At 43.0% G+C, this 16,520-nt stretch overlaps 1 protein-coding gene across 9 annotated transcripts in view; it reads right to left on the minus strand.

Moving 5' to 3' along the window:
- QTGAL (queuosine-tRNA galactosyltransferase) overlaps positions 1-16,520 on the minus strand; it is a 134,253-nt gene that overhangs the window by 69,974 nt on the left and 47,759 nt on the right. For 7 of the 9 annotated variants that reach the window (XR_003427631.1, XR_003427632.1, XR_003427628.1 and 4 more), the window contains exons 5-6: positions 6,087-6,236; positions 2,884-2,949 (exon numbers count right to left, since the gene is read on the minus strand). Coding sequence is in view for 3 of the 9 variants with exons in the window: in XM_027081146.1 (XP_026936947.1) it covers positions 2,884-2,949; positions 6,087-6,236 (216 nt within the window). In the remaining 6 variants the exon portion in view is untranslated. The remainder of the gene's footprint in view (positions 1-2,883; positions 2,950-6,086; positions 6,237-16,520) is intronic. The other 2 variants (XR_003427630.1, XM_027081147.1) reach the window with 1 other exon arrangement.

A 16,520-nucleotide genomic window follows, 5' to 3' on the forward strand; every position in this document is an offset into this window, starting at 1 on the left:
CCCATCACGCCCACTGGAGTAAGGGTCCACAAGTCAGGTAATAAACTGGGCTCATGGGCACACAGGTCCCACCACTGACCACTTCCAGGTTCCTGAACGTGTAACCAGAAAGCACAGGCTTAGCACCCAGCTGAGCCTCACACGGGTTCCCTGGGGTGTGATTAGGGGCTAGTGTAAGAGAAGGGGCAGGTGGAGGCCATCCCAGCCTCGAGTGTAAATCAAACACAATATCACATCCTGGGGGAAAAGCAGACACTGGGCTACCTTGGAGGCTTGAAGGAGGGGGGTGCTGGTCCCCACACACCCCTGCAGAAGCAGACGTCCCACGCACATGCTGCATCGGCGAGTCAGCACTGGGACCCTTTCTGCTGTCTTCACATTGCTCAGTGGTCTGCACGCTGGACGTTTTCGTCATGCTGGCCACCGTGTTGAGGACATCCTGTGGCACCTGATGAGCACGACTTTTGGGTCCAGAGGTCTGGGCACCGCAACACTACCTCTGAGGTGAGGGACCATGAAGAGAGAGGCACAGGACTTGGCCGGTCTCCTTGGGCCACCTGGGGTCCTGTTCACCCTTGACCATAGTTAAGAGTGGGGTCCGAAGAAGCACGGGCCTGCCATCTGGCCCTGAGGCTGCAGAGTCCTGGAGGAAGCTGGTGGCAGTCGACGATGTGGAGACCTGCAGCCCCAGGGGGCCGTCACAGCACAGACCCCAGGACCCTGTGACATGGAGCTGTGGGCCATTCAAGGTGGCGTGGCCAGGGCACCACGTGGCCACGCTGCCCACCAGGAGCTGGGTACTGTCAGACCACCAAGGCATGAGCTTGAGTGGCCTCACAGCCATGAAGACCACTCCACGGGTCACCCACCCATGGCTCTGACCTCTCCTTCAGCTGCACCCAGGGCCTCACGGGGCTGGTCCCCAGGACCCAGTGATAGAGCAGGTTCACAGGCAGGCTGGCGTGGTGCACTGGCACAATGCCAAAAGGGACTGAGACTGCAGCCCAGCCCCATTCAGGGCAAGGACACACACAAGCCCCCAGGCCCTGGTGAGTGAGCAGGGGAGTCTGCTGCGAGGAGCAGACCTGTGAGATGCTGTGGGTGGACCTGGGGGCACTGGGGGTGGGCGCTGGGGTAGGCAGTGCTGGCTTGTTGGGCCAGAGAAGAGGCTGTGGGCCCCTCCCCGAAGGCTGGTCTCGTTACTACCACTCCTGACCTTCTGGTCCCTAGGGGACCGGCCCAAGGATTCCAGCAGTCCTGGTGAGTCAGGTGACACCAGCCCCCCACCATCAGACCCAGGGCGTGCACTGGCCCCCATGATGCTACCTCGGCGAAGGGCCACTTCTCAATAAAGAGGCGCTGGGCACTTCTGAACCTCCCTCACATCCAGCCTCTGGAAGCTCCAGCCTGAGCAGCAGTGGAGCGGCCTCTCAAGAAGTAGCCGAAGGCCATTTTTATCTTCTTCCAGGCGTATTTCAAGGACATGTTAACATTAACAACGGTTAAATTTAAGCAATATAAGGGCAATTACAATTCTGAGCATAAGAATCCTCAGCATCAAACTTAAGGTTGTAAAACATCACCTATTCCATGAAAAGACGACAACAGCCCTCAGGCAGAGTGCGTAGGTTTGCTTACATGACAGCCAAGTCCCCAGTCACGTCAGGTGTGCAGGGGCTGGGCAGCTGGAGACAGAGCATGAGGGGCTACATTTCCTAGAAGGAGAAAATCAGCGGGCTAAATTCACAGCTCCAAAATAAGGGGCTATTGGAAGAGAAAGAATTCATCTTGGGTGAACAAACGTCCTTCAAACTCCTTGAGAAATTGTATCTGAAGGAAGTGTATATTTGAGCCTTTGTCTTAACTCAGTACACGTTTCACAGGGTCCACTCTCTGAGCCCTGAGCCCTGTGCCATGAACAGGCTCTTTCCTTCGTGAAGGCCCAGTGGCCAGGCAGTCAGACCCCGAACACAGTGCCCAGAAGCCCATGAGAAATGCAGAGTCTCAGGTCCCACCAACACCTGGGATCAGATCCCAGGGGCTCATGTGCACTGGAGATGCTTTAGTGTGTGGACATGGCTGGACACGGCACTGCAGCAGAAGAGAGCAAACCTGGAGGCTGTTCCCAGGCAATCAGACACCATGTATCTTAAGACAGTTCCAGACCTTTCTCCTTCCCACTTTCAAAACCAGTGATCACCACAATAATTCAAAGATGTTTTTACTAAAATTTCAGCATAGAGATCTGAGCAGTGGGCTCTGTGGTCAGACACCAGCTCTGGGGTTCAACTGCCTGGGCCACCCCCGACCCTGAGTCACACGGGAGCGAGGAATCCACGGGCCCGAGATGCTCCCCCAGGTCCAAGTGGCTGGGAGACGCTCCCTGAAATGGGGTTCCTGTGGGGGGAAGTGAGCTCTCACCCAGTGAATGCCAAGGAGGACGGGTCCTGGAGAGCCTGGCTCATGGGGGCCAAAGGGGAAGCCATTCGAAAGATGAGAACGTAGTCTGAGGTTATGTAGCTAATGGAATTTTTTTTTTTAACTGATATCTCCTACAGCTCTCAACCTGTGTTTTCATGTCCAAGGTACACAGCTTCTCAAATGCTGATAAAACCAAACTAAACTAAACCAAACCAAAAAAATACTTTGGACCCATTTGAAAGTAACCAGTGCTACCCAAAACAAGAAGCACATTTTCCTTCAAAGGAAAACAACCTTGAGTGCGCAGACACACCAGGCACACATCATTCTCCAAGGGGGCAGTCTGATTACAAACTGACTCTTCCTATCCTAAGGAAGAATCTTAATCTAAAAAGCTGTAATGGCAGTTCTACCAAAAGGCGTAACAATGCAGCAGAAACATGCAGAAACATCCGTACTCACACTTGCTGGGTGTCGCACAGCAGCTGCGTGTTGCAGCCTCACCCTCTGAGGCATCATCACGTCGTCCTGCAGGAGAGAACACATTTTAAACTCCCTGGAAGCAACTCTGACAAACAAGCAAGAAGACAGACAGCCCGACAGCAAAGTAGGCAAGAGACCAGAACAGGCAGTTCAGATGCTTCCCAGCAGTCCATGACCCTGTCAGTCGGCCAGGAAACGTGAGTACCCAGGCTGCAGTGTAGGACACGCGGGAAATTGGACAATTCTGGCCAGAACTCACACGGCTGGCAGGGATGAGGACCTGGGGAAGAGAGTGGGGCACGTCCAGAAAGGTGGAGACTCAGATCCCTAAGACCTAATAACTTCACCACATGTGCAGAAAAAGTCTTAGACGTATGTACCAGAAGAGATGTACAGAGCATTCACCACAGCGTCATTCAAATCGGGGAACAGCCTGATGTTCACAGATACCAGCACAGATAAATAAATTGTGCGCATTTCTACAGTCAAATACCATTCAAGTGTGAAATTAAACAACAGCTACACACAACATAAATGAGTTGCACAGACATAATGCTCAGTGAAAGAGGCAAGACAAAAGAATATACATAGTATTATTCCGTTTATTTAAAACTCAAAATCAAGCAAAACTAACCTGATTGTTTAAGAAATATACACTTAATTCGAACTATCATAAAGAAAAGCAAGAAAATTATAATCCCAAAGTCAGAATAGTGATGACTTTGCGGGGAGGGAGTCAGGGTGTACCTCTAAGGTATTAGCAATGCAGTACTTCCTGACTGAGTCGTAGTCACACATGTAATTACCTCCTAATTAATCTTTAAAGTGTACATGTATGTTCTGTGTATTTTTCTATAGGTACGTTCCATCTCACAACTTAAAAGTGCTTTAAATTGATAAAAAATCAAAAAGATTTCAGTGTTTTATTTGTACAAATATGCCCACTATGTCATTGGGAGGATATTCATCTTTAAACTGAGCAATAAGATAAACTAAAAGAGCTGTATTTGTATCTCTTATTTCTGCATAATGGCTTCATGAGCATTGTGCTAATCAAACGAGCTGTGGATGAAGTAAGCTGAGAGGAAGCCTGTGGCTAATGTGAGGAGGTGGGGAGGGAGGTGCTGAAAGAGGAGGGGGGGAGGAGGGGGAGGGGGAGGAGGGGGGGGGGAGGGGGGGGGGGGGGAGGAGGGAGGGGGGGAGGAGGAGGGGGCAAGGGGGGGAGAAGGAGGGGCACAGGCAGGGCAGGGGCCCCTCCAGGCACAGCAGCACCCCCAGCAGGCAGGAAGCAGGTGTGAAGGTGGGAACAGAAATGCAGGGAGGAAGCTGTCAGAACAGGAGCAGAGAAGCCGGCTATTCCAGGCCTGAATCCTTCCCTGGCTCCCATCAGGAACATGCTTGCAGGCATGTGCCTGGTCAGCCACAGCTGGGAATCTTAAAAAGGAAAACAAGGAAAATTGAAGCAGAAAAGGGTGGGTGATGTGAGGAGGATAAAAAGAAGTTATGCTAGAGTTTAGCCTATTTCTCTCCCACAAAGGGTACAGCAAGGCAGCAGGGCAGAGACAAAAGCAGGAAAATTTCCTTGAAAGGGAAGGTCTATTGATCAAACTCTTGAAAAATGGCCCTGTGTCTGGTGGCCTCACGCAGAATCCTACAAAGTTCTGAGGTTTCCTAAACCAGTCCCGACTCCTGGTTACGTGTGGGAAGGTGCACAAGTCTGCACAGGACCAGGCCAGTATTTCAAAGAGAAAGTGGGGAGAGTAGAGGAAGCCACAGTCGGGGTCAGGGTTAGGGTTAGTCTCTGCTCACAGCGTGACCTCCTCCGGGACGCTGTGCAGTAGCACCACCACACATGCAAGCCCCACTTCCTCCAAACCCAGGCAAGCACCCCAGGAACCACAACACAAGCCTTCTGGCCTCTAATTCCCACACTTACTCAGTGGCACCAAGATGTCCACTGGGATGGGGCATCTTGTGTGGACCAGCTCAGCTCCTGTATTTGGCTGGACTTAAAAAATATTTGTAGAACAAATGAAGCGTCTTCTCAGGACTGAATTGTATTTTCAATCCACCTCACCACTTACAAAACACAACACTCTTTTTTTGATATTTATCACAATCTTCTATAGTTGGGAGACAGAGCAGCTAATATTATCCCCATTTTGTAGCCAAGGAAACCAAGGTTTGGAATCGCTACAGAACTCATCCAAAATCTCATAGCAATTACATGTCAGGGTTAAAATTTGAACACAGGATCAACGGAGGGTCCAGTATTACAGTTCAAGGATCTACGTACGCAAAAAGCAAAACTGTCCAGAAAGTCTTAGCTCTCAAGAACATTCTAATATAGTCTTCCATCACCTCGTTTACCGGAATCACCTCTGCTGCTGGGTGTCTGAATAAAGTGAACATCTGCAAGTATGAGGAGAATACAGAAGACATTTAACACACCCCTGACCATCAGCTGAGAAGGTCAAGGACGAACACACTGCAAAGTGATAGCGTAACAGAGTAACAGACTGTCTCAGCTGCACAGTGACTCTGCAGATTATAGATAAGCTCCTTGTTCTCCCAAGACCATTTTGAAAGAGGAAAAAGTTGCTGAAAGATGGAAGCATGAAAAGATCTTTATTATACATGAAAAGTGATGTGATATTTTAATAACAAGCCCAGATGTGTTTCTGCTCGTGGGCTGTGATCCCACCACCTTTCACCGGAGGCCATGCCTATCAGCGCCCGTCCCAGGGAGGGGCCTGCCCTGGTCAAGGTCACTGTGCTCACAGCTGGTACCCCATACCAGGAGCTGGTTTTAATAAAAGTCAGCTGGTATCTGAAATGCAAATAGGAGGGGGGCCTAAAGGATGGATACAAAGGGTCATCAAGCATGAACTGCAAAAGCCCAGAGTCTGCATGTCCTGATCCCAAGGTGTATCTGCAGATGGACTATCCTTACTACAGGAGGGAGGGTTCAAAACCTCCATATTTATTTGCCTAAAGTGTGCAGGATTCCACCATGATAACCAGGTAAGAAATGTTCTTGGCAGCCAAGGGAAAAGAATTTTAATGTATTATAAAAAATAACACTAATTCAAGATGAAACACTGTTTCCTTTCTGACCATAAAAATATTGGGTAGAGAAAAACTAATCTAGCCAAAGAATTTCAGAGTTAAAAGAAACCTGCATCTTTGAGTTCTGCAGCTTCTGAGTGGAGGGTGGTCCTGAGGGAGCGAGTCTGTGGACTCCCAGGGATGACCAACGCCCAGGATGGGTGAGGGGCAGGACAGACCACTTGCAAATGAAGGAAATAATAGTCTACAGCCAAGAAGATCTTCTGTGGAAGAAAGCAAAGTTGATTTTTTTGTTTTTGTTAAGTCTTCTTATGCTTGACATTTAGACAAATAGTATTTGAAGACAAAGATAGAAATTCCCTGGTCAAACCTCAGCCTCAGGACCCACACTCCAAACAGAGGATCCTGAAGCACAGGGAAGAGAACGGAGCAAACCCAGCCCACACACTGAGAGCCTATTTCCAAAGCACGGTGTCAAGGGACTCACATACGTGACCTGCCTACGTTTTCCCAAACTCTGAGATACGTAGGGGAAGTAAGTCAGCTCGAGAGAAGTTGTCTGCCCGCAATTTTGCTACTTGGCTTGTACGGGGCAGGGCAGGACCCACAGGCAGGTCAAAATGCCTCCAAATCCACTTGCAGAAATGACAGGCTAATGGCACACAAATAATCCTTCTCTGTTCAACTAAGAAAGTTGTAAAAGATATTGAAAGAGTCTTAAACATAGAGTTAACAAGATTGTGGGGAACTACTGGGCCCAAGTCTCTGAGAAGCATTAGCCGAGAGAGGAAACAAGCCACTTGTACCCTCAAGTCCTCAATGATCTACAAGAAACAGCTGAAATTCCGACCGATGGTCCTGGTAACCCTGCGAGGCTGCAGGGAATGGAAATCAGAGCCAAGTGTCTGCTCAAGACTTGGTGGGGTGGGGGTGGGACTGCTATTCAACGACAGCACTTCCTAGCTCAGGCCATGGCAGGCTACCTCCTCAAGGTAAGAGGTGTGTGAGACACGTAGCCTAACAGGGCCTGGGAGCCTCAAAACTGGATAACAAGGGTCCCAGGATGGTGGTTCTCCCAGGCACCTGGAAGAAGCAAAGGAAAACCCCTGAGGGAAAGAACTTCCATTCAAGGCCTCAAATTAACTCCACAGAGAAGTATTCAAATACAACGACCAGTACACAAAGGTAACTGGGCACATAAGTAAAAACATATGAAAGAACAGATAATAAAAGACTTCCCAGAGCAACCATTAAGAAAATAATTCAAAAAGAGTTAAAAATCAATAATTTATTATAAACAGTACACTAGAAAATATCTATTTAATTTTTTAAAAAGGGAAGCAGTAAACAAAGAACAGAGGAACAAAAATAATATGTCATAGAAAATAAATAGCAAAATGGCAGGCATAAATCCAATCGTAAAAAACTTAAATATGTGAATAAATTCAAAATTCTAATCAAAGATAAAAGTTGTCAAACTGCAATTTAAAAAAAACCACAAAAACAAAACAAGTTCTACTTATATGCTATTTATAAGAGGCAAAATTCAGGTTCAAAGACACAAATACACTGAAAAGTGAAAGGATGTAAAAAGATACACCAAGCAAACTATAACCATAAGGGAGATGAAGTAGTTACACTAATACAGGGCAAAACAGACTTTTATTTTATTTTTTAACATCTTTATTAGAGTATAATTGCTTTACAATGTTGTGTTAGTTTCTGCTATATAACAAAGTGAATCAGCTATATGTATACATATCCCCATATCCCCTCCCTTTTGCGCCTCCCTCCCACCCTCTCTCTCTATCCCACCCTTCTAGGTGGTCACAAAGCACCGAGCTGATCTCCCTGTGCTATGTGGCTGCTTCCCACTAGCTATCTATTTTCCATTTGGTAGTGTATATATGTCAATGCCACTCTCTCACTTCACCCCAGCTTACCCTCCCCCCCTCCCCATGTCCTCAAGTCCATTCCCTACATCTGCATCTTTATTCCTGTCCCTAGGTTCATCAGAACCTTTTTTTTTTTTTAGGTTCCATATATATGTGTTAGCATACGGTATTTGTTTTTCTCTTTCTGACTTACTTCACTCTGTATGACAGACTCTAAGTCCATCCACCTCACTACAAATAACTCAATTTCACAAAACAGACTTTAAAACAAAGAACTTTAATAGAAACAAAGAGGGACATTAAACATTGACAGAATGGTCAATCCATCAGAAAGATATAACGATTATAAATATTCATGTACCTAACAGCAGTGAAAAAACGGAAACAAAAATGAACAGAATTGAAGAGAGAAATAGACAATTCAACTATCAGAGTTGGAGACTTCAATACCCCACCATCAAGAATGGACAAAATAACTTGACAAAATACTGCACCATCAACCAACAATACCAACCTGCTGACTTCTCTCTGTGGACACCCACCCAACAACATCAGCCTGCTGACATCTAACTATGGAACGCCCACCCAATAACAACCGACTGCATACTGGACCACAAAACAGGGATCAGAAAATGTTAAAGATCTAAAAGCATATAAAGTGTGTTCTCTCACCACAACAAAATTGTTAGAATTCAAAAATAGCAGGATTAGGGGAAATCTACCACCAATATGTGGCTATAAACAACGTACTTCTACATGGCCAATGGGTTAAAGAAGAAATCACAAGGAAAATTAGAAAAGACTATGAGGTGAATGAAAATGAAAACATGACATGATGCAAAATAGCTATAGCAATTCTTGGAGAAAATGCTACAGCTGTTAATGCCTGTATTAACAAAGAAAGATCTTAGGGGCCAACCACCAAAAAAGAAGCAAACTCAACCAAAAGTAAGCAAAGGAAAATAAAGATTAGAGCAGAAATCAACGAAGTAGAAAAAAAGAAAATCAATTAAAATAATGGCTGTTTTTTTTTTTTAAACACCAAGAAATTTAACAAATCTTTAGCTAGACTGGAGATGAATAAACTTTTTCTATAAAGGGCCAGATAGTAAATATGTTAGCTTTTGCTGCCACATATGGTTTCCGTCAATATTCTTTGTATTTTTTGGTTTTGTTTTGTTTTTACAACACTTTAAAAATAAAAAGACCATTTTTAGCTTAGAGGCTATACAAAAACAGTGGCTGCCGGTGGGTTTGGCCTGTGAGCTGTCATCTGTGGACTCCTGAGCTAGACAGACCTAGAAAAAGAGAAGACACAAATAACTAATTCAGGAGTGAAAAAGGAGACAGCAGTTCTTACCTCATAAAAGTTAAAAGGACTATAAGTAACTGCATGCCAACAATTTAGATGAAATGAACGAATTCCTAGAAAGACATGAATTACTGAAATTGACTGAAAAAATATAAAATCTAAATAGATCTATAAAAAGCCAAAAAAAAAAAAAAAAGAACTAGTAATTTAAAATCTCGAAACAAAAAAGTCCAAGCTCAGATGGTGAATTCTACCAAACATTCAAAGAATAAAGAACATCCCACCTTTACAAAGTCTCCCAGAAAAAGGAAGAGGCAGCCAACTCATTCTCTGAGGCTCATATTACCCGATACCAAAGCCAGAAAATGACATCACAAGGAAAGAAAACTAAAGAACAATATCCCACATGGATATAGATGAAAAAGTCTTTGACAAAATAAGCAAACCAAATCCAGCAATGTATAAGAAGGATTATAAACTATAACCAGGTGGGATCTATCCCAGAAATACAAGGTTGCTTTACCATCTGAAAGCCAATTAATGTCACAGATCATACCAAAAGAAAGAAGAACAATCACTACATGATGATCTCAGTAAGCACAGAAAAAGCATTTCACAAAATCTAATGGTCATTCACGATAAAAATTCTCAACAAAGTAGGAACGGAAAGGAACTTCCCCAACCCAATAAAAAGCATCTACAAAACCCCTACAGCTACATCTTAATGGTGGGTGATGGAATGCTTTCCCTGAGGTTGGAAACAGGGACGGTATCTGCTCTTGTGACTTCTGTAGAGCACTGCAGTTCTGGTCAGTGCAATCAGGCAAGAAACGGAAATAAAAGGCATCCAGATCAGAAAGGAAGAAACTGCCTCAGTTTGCAGACAACATGATCTTGTATTTAGAAAACCCTAAGGAATCCACGAAAAACTACCGGAATTAGTTTCAGCAAGGTCACATAATATAAGATCAAGATACAAAAATCAATGGTATTTCTATATACTGGCATTGAAGAATCTGAAATAAAATTCAGAAAATTTTACATTCACAATAGCATCAAAAGAACGAAATATTGAGGTATAAATTTAACAAAGGAAGTACAAGACTTGTATGGTGAAAATTACAAAACATTGCTGAAAGAAGTTAAAGACCTAAATGAACAGGTAGACATCCCATGTTGATGGACTGGAAGACTCAATTCTTCAGCAAAGCAATTTTCCCCAAATTTCTGCAGAGTGGCTGGGCCCGTGAGCCATGGCCGCTGAGCCTGCGCGTCTGGAGCCTGTGCTCCGCAAGAGAAGAGGCCACAACAGTGAGAGGCCCGCGTACCGCAAACAAACAAACAACAATAAAAGATAAATATAGAGATCAGTAGAACATAACTGACAATAGAGAAATAACCTTTGCAATTATGGTTGATTCAAGGCAGTTCAATGGGAAAAGGATAGTCTTTTCAACAAACTGCTAGGACAAGTGGATCACCACAGGGAAAAGGTAAATGCAGACCCTCATCACACGCAAAAATTAACTCAAAATAGATCACAGACCTAAATACAAGAGCTAAAATTTAAAAATCTTAGGTAAAAAAACTTGGAGCAAATATTGGTTACTTTGAATTAAGCAAAGAATTCTTAGATATGAAAACAAAGGCACAAATGATGAAAAGAAAAATTTGACAAATTGGGCTTCTTCAAAAGTTAAAAATTTTGTGTTTTAATTTAGGTATAAATTTATCAAGGAAGTAAAAAGGCCACCACAAACTGGGAGAAAATATTTACAAGTTCTATATCTAGCAGTAACCAGTGCCACCCTGAAGACACAACATCCTTCCCGACACTGAAGATCTTTCATTCTATTGCAGAGGTGAGTGTTACTGGCATTCAATCGAAGGAGAGATCCTAAATGGAAGTCCTGTGAGTGACAACTGCAGAGGGATGGAGCTCACAGCGGGGGGAGAGCCGTTAAAATGGAGGAGAACAGAAATGACACTTTTCTGAAGCATTTCCACCCAATCCCAGTACGCTTTCTCTGTCTCAGGGCATCCTTTATTTCTTCAGCTTTTGGAGAGAACTTATTAAGGCTATATACGAAAAAAAATCTACAGTAAACAACATATTGTACTTAATTAACAGTGAAAGGTTTCAGCGCTCTCTTTGCGACTGCGAAGGAAACAAGAATGCCCATTATCATGATTTCTATTTAAGAAGTCACTGGAGACTTGAGTCCAAAAAAAAAAAAGAATAAAAGATACAAGGCTTACTAGAAAGAGAAAAAATCATTGCTTACATAAAGAACCCAAAATAATCAACAGAGAAATATTAGAATTAAAAATGAATTTAATAAGGTTTCTGGGGGCTTCCCTGGTGGCACAGTGGTTAAGAATCCGCCTGCCAATGCAGGGGACACGGGTTCGAGCCCTGTTCTGGGAAGATCCCACATGCTGCTGAGCAACTAAGCCCGTGCGCCACAGCTACTAAGCCTGCGCTCTAGAGCCCGTGAGCCACAACTACTGAAGCCCGCGCACCTAGAGCCCGTGCTCTGCAACAAGAGAAGCCACCACAGTGAGAAGCCCGTGCACCACAACGAAGAGGAGCTCCCGCTTGACGCAACTAGAGAAAGCCCGTGCGCAGCAACAAAGACCCAACGCACCAAAAAAAAAAAGATTAATAAAGAGAATAGATGGTATTTATAAAAAATAATAATAAGCTTTCTGGATACAAGATCAATAAATAATTTCTTTATATGTACAAAATTTTAAAAAATGATGCCTCTTACAGTAGTATTAAAAAAGATCAAATAACTCTTTGGTGAGGATGTAAAATGGTATAGTCACTCTGGACAACATTTTGGCAGTTCCTCAAAATGTTAAAATCAGAGTTACCATGTGATCCAGCAATTCCACTCCTAGGTGGAACTGAAAACATCTATCCACACAAAAACTTGTACAGGAATGTTTATAGCAGCGTTATTTATAATAGTCAAAAAGTGGAAATAACCCAAATGTTCATCAACTAGTAAATACACCAAAAAAAAGTATATTCATAAGATGGACTATTACGCAACAGTAAAGAGAAATGAAGTCCTGACACACGCTATAACATGATGAACTTTGAAAACATCATGCCAAGTAAAAGAAGCCAGTCACAGAGATCACACAGTGTAGACTCCATTTATATGAAAAGTCCAGAACAGGCAAACCCATAGAGACAGAAAAGAGCTTAGTGGTTGCCCATGGCTAGGAGCTGGGGGAATGAGGGGGTGATTACTAATAGGTATGGGGTTTAATTTTGTGGTGATGGAAAAGGTCTAAAATTAGACCGTGGTGATGGTTGCACAACATTATGAATATACTGAAAACCACTGGATTGTACACTTTAAATGGGTGGATTTTTATGTGAATTACATCTCAGTAGAGCTGATAAAAATGTTTTTTAAAAAATCAAATACCAAGGTATTAATTTAACAAAGGACTTGTAAGCCCTGTGCTATGAAAACTACTCATGCCTATTGAGGTAAATTAAAGAAGACCTAAATAAATCAACGAACATATTTTCATTGTTAGGAAGACTCAATATCGTAAAGAAGTTAGTTCTCACCTAATTGATCTATAGATTCAATATAATTCCAGTCAAAATCCTCAGAGGGGATTTTGTGAAAATTAACAAAATTACTCTGACATTTATATAAAAATGCAAAAAGATTTTTAAAAAACAGCCCAAAATATTAGGTAGATGAACAAGAAAACATATAACATCAAATTACAGTATGTTCTCTAAAGCTACACTGTGGTATCGGCAGACAAGAGGACAGATCAATAACCCAACTGGACAGAACACACAGGCCAGGAGCAGGCCATTCGCACATTCACGCTGGGCTAAAGACAGCATGCAGAGGGCTTCCCTGGTGGCGCAGTGGTTGAGAATCCGCCTGCCGATACAGGGGACATGGGTTCGTGTCCTGGTGTGGGAAGATCCCACATGCTGCGGAGCGGCTGGGCCCATAAGCCATGGCCGCTGAGGCTGCGCACCCGGAGCCTGTGCTCTGCAACGGGAGAGGCCACAACAGTGAGAGGCCCGTGTACCGCAAAAAAAAAAAAAAAAAAAGACAGCATGCAGATCTGTGAGGAAGGATACAAATCAGCCAGGATGCCTGTACACTGGAGGGAGCACAAACTGACCAGCCACTGTGGGAACCCGGCAGCATCCACTGAACACGGGTACACAGAGACATCCCAGTTCCACCCCTACATGTGCATTTGTGTGTGTGCACCGAGATATATGCACAAGGATTTCTTGGCAGCATTGCTCAAATGCCCAAATGTCCAAACGGCAGAATGGATGAACTGGGCATATTCATATCGTGGAATATTAAACAGCAATGAAAAGGAGCGACTTCTGCTCCACACAATTTAATTTACTGTAAATTTTACAGTAAACTTAATGTACTGTAAATGATGAAACAAATAAAAATCTGAACATGACAAGGACTGTCACCAGAACCACTTCTATTCAGTGTTGCACGGGGGTTGGGGGGGTGGGGCAGTTGTCCCAGCCAGGATAATGGGCCAAGAATAAGGAATAAAGGCACACGGACCAGAGAGAAAGAGGCAGTCTTTACTCACAGGTGCCGTGGTCACTTCATAGTGAGTTCTTACCCCAGAAAACAAAAACAAGACAAAACAAAACTAGAACTAATAAGGTAATTTAGTATATTTATAGCAATACAACTATAAAACTGGGAGACGACTTGTTAATACCATTTTCAATAACACCAAAACTCATAAACTACTTGGGAAGTATTTTGTTAAATTTATGTAAGACCTGTATACTAAAAACTACAAAACATTTCCAAGAGAAATTTAAGAAGGCCCAAATAAATTGAGAGATACATCATGTTTATGTATTAGAAGATTCAATATTAAGATTCCCAAACAGAACTATAAATTCAATTCAATTCCAATAAAAATCCAAGCAGGCTTGACAAGCTGATTCTAAACTTTTGCAGAAATCCAAAAGACCTAAACAGATGTGAAAACAATTTTGAAAAGGAAGAACAAAGTTGGAGGACTTATAATACCTGATTTTTTCAATAAAACGACATTGTAGCTTTATCACTACAGCTGCTACAGTAATCAAGACAGTATGGATTTGGTATAAAGATAGATAAAAAGAACAATGGAACAGAACAGAGTCCAGAAATGAAATGGATCTATATTTCTTGCAGTCACTGATTTTCAACAAAAGTGCCAAGGTAATTCAATAGGGAAAGGATAGTAACAACCAGTTATCATAGGGGAAAAAATGATCCTCAATCCCTACTTTACATCATACCCTCAAATTAACTTAAAAATAGATAACAGATCTAAATGTGTAAGATAAAACTATAAAACTTCTAGGAGAAAACAGATAAAGTCTTGGGGTAGAAAACAATTTTGTAGGTTCTTAGATGGGACACAGAAAGCCTAATTCTTAAAAGGAAAAACTGGAAAATGGACTTTATAACAATTAACAACTTCTGTTCATCAAAAGGTAGTTTTAGGAAATTAAGAAGATAAACAGGCAAACTAAACTGGGAGAAAGAACTTACATACAGAATTTAGTTTTTATATCTAAAAACTCAATACTAAGACAAAGAACTTAATAAAAACAATAGTCAAAAGATTTGAACGGACACTTCACACAGGAAGATATATGCATGATCACTGAGCACCTGAATAAATGTTCGACACATTTAGTCATCAGGGAAATGCAAGCTAAAACAATGAGATAGAACTACACGCACACTACAAAGGCTCAAATTTAAAAGACGATTCCAAGTGTTGTAACAATACAAAACTACTGGAACTCTCGCAAATTGCTGGGGGGGGAGTGTAAAATGGCTCAGTCTCTTTGCAAGACAGTTTTGAAGTTTCTCACCAAGTTAAATGTACATGTATTATAGCACCCAGCAGTTCTATCTCTAGGTATTTACCCATGAGAAACGAACACAAATGTCCGTGGTAAGACTTGTACACAAATTTTCACAGCCATCTTTACTCATAATAGCCAAACCCTGGAAAGCAATCCAAATGTCCATCAATGGATGGCTATATAAATAAACAATTTTGGTTTATCCATGCATTTGAATACACTACTCAGCAATAAAAAAACTGAATTATTGGTATAAGCAACAACACGGATAAATCTCAAAAACATATGATGAGCAAAAGAAGCCAACCATAAGAATATATACTGTATGATTCCATTTATATGAGGTTCTAGAACAGGGGGAAAATCTAATCTGTCGAAAGAACAGATAATTAGATTAGTAACCTAAAGAAATTACATGTGTAGTTGCTTCAGGGAGTGGGGGAATGATTGTAAAGAGGCATGTGGAAACTGTTTGGGGCACTGGAAACGTTCTAAACTTGACTGAGATGGTTTTTATACATTTCTCAAACTCATTGAATGTACACTTAAATGAGTGTACTTTATTATATGTAAGTAATATCCCAGTCAAGTGGATTTTTAAAGTATAATGTCTCTAATAAAGTAAACTCAGTATTTAGAAAAAACTTAATCTGACTTCACTCCATGATGCTTTTTGAAAATATTATAATTCTGGGTTCACTGAACAAGCTCCATAGCAGAAATACCAGAAGTGTTCACTATTATACATTACGCAACATCATCATCCTCAGAACGTACTATTTTCACCGTTCTAAGTTCCCTTCCAGTCCCTATCTATACACATATATAATTTTTCTACAGCTATAATTATAGCATAAGAAGAATACAAAAATAACTTAGAATCAAATGTGCAATTTTACCATATATGCACAAATTCAAGTCGTGCATTTTCCTCTGCTGACAGCACTTCCAACAGAACCCAGAACCCAAGTGCTGCCAACGCCCCACCACTGCTTCTTGCTCTGCCCCAGCTCCACCCCTTTCTTCCTGAAGCCCCGCCCCTGCCACTTGCTCTGTCCTGGGGGAGTGGAGGAAGGAATTACCTTCAGTTAGGAGAGAAGACAAGAATTCCCTCCCACCAGCAAGAGATTGGCAGGAAGGGGGGCGGAGGGAGTCTCGGTGGGAGGACACGCCCGGCACTGGCCCTGGTCCTGGTTCTGGTCCTGAGCCGGACTGGGGTCCACCCGGAGCACATGCATGCAGAGTGAACCGCGCCCTCTCCGGGGTGGAATCCACACCATCTTTCCTTACAATTCTGCCTCCTCTTCTCTGCAAGCCCACCCTGGCTGCAGGGCACGCAGCTCCGACATAGTGCCCACCGGGGCCCAGGACACCCTGTGCAGGAGACAGAGACCTCTGCTCTCACAGCCCCCGCAGTTTGGTAAGACAGAGA

Source organism: Aethalodelphis obliquidens, unplaced genomic scaffold (assembly GCF_003676395.1).
Source record: "Aethalodelphis obliquidens isolate GAN/ISIS:26980383/991018 unplaced genomic scaffold, ASM367639v1 scaffold44, whole genome shotgun sequence".
In the NCBI taxonomy this organism is placed as follows: Eukaryota; Metazoa; Chordata; class Mammalia; order Artiodactyla; family Delphinidae; genus Aethalodelphis; species Aethalodelphis obliquidens.